At 34.5% G+C, this 5,069-nt stretch overlaps 1 protein-coding gene across 1 annotated transcript in view; it reads left to right on the plus strand.

Moving 5' to 3' along the window:
• Nucleotides 1-5,069, plus strand: part of LOC107097735 (cytochrome b561-like) — a 19,626-nt gene that overhangs the window by 6,445 nt on the left and 8,112 nt on the right. Inside the window, exon 2 of the mRNA XM_015395012.1 lies at nt 2,038-2,281. Coding sequence (XP_015250498.1) covers nt 2,047-2,281 — 235 coding nt within the window. The 5' untranslated portion in view covers nt 2,038-2,046. The remainder of the gene's footprint in view (nt 1-2,037; nt 2,282-5,069) is intronic.

Raw genomic sequence — 5,069 nt, forward strand, 5'->3', positions numbered from 1 at the left:
AAAATCTACACATCTTGCATGGAGAGAAGTCCAACTAACTTTCCTGCCTTTTTCTTTATCAGAAGAGTATAGGTCCCATTTAACGTGGTTTGAATAAAAAAATTCTACGAATCATACTTGTTTTGCTTTAGATTCACATCTCTGCAGTCAGGAAATAGAAAACACCAGCTAATGCTCTTCTATGGCTTTTGATTCTGATGGTTTTTGGGTTTTTTTGGAACACTCTTTAAATAAACCTTCTTCGCCTGTTTTACTTCAACAATTACATAATTACATCCCCAGGTGTTCACTAGGCACTTAAGCTGAAACAATAAGACAGAAGGTAACAAGCCTTTCAAATTAATTCATTATCTTTTATATTTTATCCTTAAACTTAAATGTAGTTTTTACTAGGGGTGTAAAAAAAACAAATTTGTGATATATCTTGTGATTTTTGGCTGCTCAATGTGATATTGATCTTTCAGTTCCTAATATCGATTTGATTAAAAAAATGACCTAAAAACAATTAGGCAAAATTAGCCACTGCCACTCTAGTACAGTAGATAGCGCCGTGGAGCCCTTTTGCTGTGCAGCAACATTTCTGTAGTTGAAGCAGTCACAGTAGAAGTCATGGACTGACTCAGACCAGAAATAACATGGATACCAAAATAACTAAATGATCAATACCTTCTGATGAACATATACAGAACTTTTTTGTCTTTACAGTAGCAGTCATTCAAAATGTCCTCACTTTCCCCGATGGGCCCTTGGCTGGTCCTCAGCTGGTCCCATAAAAGTCCTTTTTAAACATCAGTCTTTGTAATAAAATATTCTTTCTGTCATCATTTGTGGACATTACGCTCTAAAGAGAAGCATCATCTGGTCAGACCCTGTAAGTCAGTGAAAGGGTGGAGTCAGAGTAAACGAAATATACAACTGGGGGTCATTCCAGCTGGAAGTTGGAGGGGATTTTGCTGGGAGTTGGAGGGAAGTGTGCTGCCATTCGGCTGGCGTTTGACTGGGAAGGGCCATTTTGATTGGCTGGTGCTGTACATTTTGATAGCTGGATAAAATCTCGCTCTATGTTGTGATATTGAAATATTGTGATAATATCATATTGCGACCAAAGTGCAGTGACACGTATTGCATCACTGCACACATGCCAATACTAAAAAAAAAAAACAGTTGAAGGAAGTGGAATGAGGATTATCTAAATGCTCATTCTTCTACATGTTTCTATTTTTGTTTTAAGTCTGAGGAATGTATTCAACAGCAGTAATGACTTTCTTTCTCTTTACTTCCAAAAGGACAACCTGGAAAACAATTGATTGTTTAGGCCTCTTAGTTGCTTCTCTGATTTGACCTCTCCTTTCCTGGCCTGTTAGTTTAGGTGGATGGCTATTGCCTTACTTTCCATTTTCACAGGCGTTTATATTAACATGTCTATACAAATTTTAAAGGCTGGGTGTTTTATTATACTTTAAACTTCTCCACATAAACATTCCTGACCTGTCTGCCGCATTCCTTGGTTTCTATCATGTTTATCGACTAATGTTCTGATAAACCATAAATTTTAATTTATCTTTATAGGACCAATGAGATACTTACAGTTCAATTAAATCATGCAAACAAATTGATTAAAAGTGATCTAAGGAAACCCAGCTGATTGCATCCCACAAATATGCATGCAGCGACAGTGAGGGGAAAAAACAGATTAAGTATTTAAGTAAAATGTGGTTCTACTAATTTACTAAGGGGCTCTAAAAACAAACCCCCATCACACTTCTTTGAGTTTTATTTTAAAAACAAAAAAGACCCACCGTGCTTCATTTGTTTTCTATTTTCTTCCTTCTTCCGAATTATTAAATGATTGACCTAAATGACCTAAAAAATAGATGGGAGTTTGTTGTAGCTACATTTGAAGAAGTTTAAGGGGTAAAGATATCTTTATAGTATTCTGTGTCATCATGTTTCATAGGAATTATTTGTTCAAAAAAACTATTTTATGAGCATTTAGTCAAATTTCTTAATGTTAATTAACTTTTTTGATTGTTTCAGACTCAGACTATGGAGGATTCAAGCCCTCGCCGTGGTGGCTCTGTGTTTGCGGGGCTGGTGGGAGCATCGCAGGTACTCGGACTGGTGTCTGTTGTTTTGACCGGCGTGTGGATGGGTCACTACAGAGGTGGCTTTGCCTGGGATGGTTCAGGTCAGGAGTTCAACCTGCACCCTCTTTGCATGGTGCTGGGCCTAATCTTCCTGCATGGTGATGGTGGGTCCACACAAAGTCTGCATCACTGTTAAGTCAACAATAAAGAAATGTACAGATTTGTTGTATCCTTATCCACCCAAAAGACATCTCTTCAAACAACAGGGACTCCTCATGTGATTTATTGAAGGAATAGTTAGATTATAAAGCAATTGGGGTCAATGATTTGACTTGATTTTCAGTACTAATTTAGCACAACCCGACCATCTAACTATTAGATATATTTGCAAGAAAAAAATATTTATTATTTCAAAATTACTGCTTTCATGGGTGGAATTGTAAATAAGTAAGAAGGGTAATTCAAATCTGATTAGCGATTTTGTTTTCTGCTGTGTTTGTGTGTTATAAATGCAGGGGTGGATGCCTTGGCCTCAAGCTACTCTTTTGCTGACCCATTGCATTAGGGAAACAAAAACCAGATGCATGTAATTCCCTTCCTTATCCAGCAAGTTAGATCTTTTACTGAAAAAGAGACTAAAGACTGTTGGGTTAATATGTCAGCTGTTGGTCAATCATAAAATTAGATCCTCATGCAAGTGTGTCAGGAAGACAATAAAAGCCAAGAAAGGAAGACAGTAAATGCGTGTATAGAACCACTTTAGTCAGATGAGCACAAATGTTATTCTTTTACCTCATTTAAAAGATGTTTTGTGGTGGAAAACTGAGACCAAACCTTCAGGGTTGTTCACATTATAGAGTCATATATTTAAAACATATCTTAAGAAATGATCAAGTAAAATATCTGAGTCAAAAGACACTCTGCCCTTTTTCTATCCAAAATGAATGTCAGTGAATTTATTTAGTCACTTTCTCCGTATGCGATAATTGCCTGTCCTTATTTATATTTTTTATTTTCTTTTTAAGAGGAATTTTATTGAATAATGTGTAATGTTGCTAAACAAGCAATTGTCATTACACTTTTGTAAACTGGAACATATGTTTCAGGTATTTTACCTCAATAAGATGTTAATCTTAGTGCCCAGCCTTTTAATAAATTAATAAAGCAGTGAAATATTTTGGTTACGGTATTCTCCTTGGTAATGCTTGTTTTTTCAAAAAGTGTTTTTTTTTCAAACTCTTACTTAAGTATAACATTTGGATATCTCTTCTTTACTGGAGTAATTATTTTTGCAAATCTTTTTACTTCTACTCCTTACATTTTAAAAATAGCCTCTTTAGTTTTTTTTTCACTCAAGCTCATTTTCTTTATAACCTTTGGTATTTAAAAACAAAAACTCTAAATGATTTGTTTCAACCATACCTTTAATTTCTTTGTGGTTAGACTCGGCGTTGCACCAACTTGTTGCTCACCACATACCAAAATAAATAGGTTTAAAACTGTCTTCATTAGTTATCAAACTAAGAAAATTAATTATCAGGAAGTTATCATCCATACATGTGGAAAAAGTTAATTTAATAAGGTAGTGGAGTAACCAGTTTAAAGCGTCTCCCCTTAAAATTTTTTCCTGCATTCCTTTTAATTTTATACTTTAAGTAGCTTTAAAAACGCTACTTTTACACTTTTACTTGAGTAAAAAGCTTAAGTTGATGCTCAAGCTTCTACAAACGTGTTTTTATACAGGAGGATTTAAACTTCTACTTAAGTTCTTTTCTCACCTCTATTCTAAGAGAATACTGAATGTAGTTGATAACTCAAAGTGTACACTGCAACAGATCCAGATTCTGTGTTTTTACTCATAAGAGACGCACGATTAATAATCTTTTTCACTGGTTTGGTCTCTGTAGCCTTTGGCAGTTTCACAAATGAGGATAACAGCATTAGTCCAACTGGTGCAGTCCAAATTGCATTAGGGTCATAAAGGAAAAGGTCAATTAGACATTAGATGGTGGCTGTAATTGTGAGGCTGATGTCAGATGGAAAACCCTCCAGGGGAGCCTCTTCGCCATTTAGAAACAGAAATTGAGGGTAATGTAGTTATATTTCCAAGCATACAACTCTAACCACCATTTCCCTTCTTCTTGTTAGAAATTAATTGTAATAGTGGAAATGCTAGAAAAGAGTTGAGATCACTTTTAGAAAAATCATATCTCATGTTACAAGTTGTATTTTTAATAAGCTAAATATAAAAAACCCTCCAAATAAAATAAAGTTTTAGCTCTTTAGTCCTTAATGTTGAATTATGATAACAAAAAGAGTATTTTATTTCTTTGATAATCGTATATTTGTTTGCAACACAATATTAATAACATTGTTGCCATGACAAACTTTTTTGGTCTCACTGTTCAGAGTGATCATTTAACTTAAATTTACCTTTAATTTTTCTTGTTTCTTTTTGAATAAAACCAGCACAAGCTAAGTATTTAGCAGAAATAAGTCTTTCAGTCCCAATAGGCTCCCTGCTATTTAAACATGTTATTAATAATCTAGTATTAATCGTTGTTTTACCGATTCATTTAAGTATATTTATTTCACTATATTAGTAACTTTACTGTGTTTCATAACCTAAAAAAATATGTACCGTAGTCATATAACTATTAAATCATACATTTTTAATTTTAGTGTTGATTACAGATAAAAAGTATTGACCAATTAAAAAGATGGGCAGCTTAATCCAGGGGGAAATGTTTTCTCTGAGGCCTTCTTTCAGTTATTTAGAACATGCAGAATTTCAGCTGTAAATTTGACTGATTCCATGTAGCACTTTGCTAGTTGTCCATTCCTTTCTGTTCAAAACATATTTATCTACCAATATGCAGATTAGAAACTTGTGGTTTAAGGTTTGTTGCCTGGAAGCACACTGTCAGGTGGTTTGGTGAGTAAACTGCGGAAATAAAGAAAGCAGTGTGTGGTGTCACAAGG

The sequence above is a fragment of the Cyprinodon variegatus genome, unplaced genomic scaffold, assembly GCF_000732505.1.
Source record: "Cyprinodon variegatus isolate N-32 unplaced genomic scaffold, C_variegatus-1.0 Scaffold719, whole genome shotgun sequence".
In the NCBI taxonomy this organism is placed as follows: domain Eukaryota; kingdom Metazoa; phylum Chordata; class Actinopteri; order Cyprinodontiformes; family Cyprinodontidae; genus Cyprinodon; species Cyprinodon variegatus.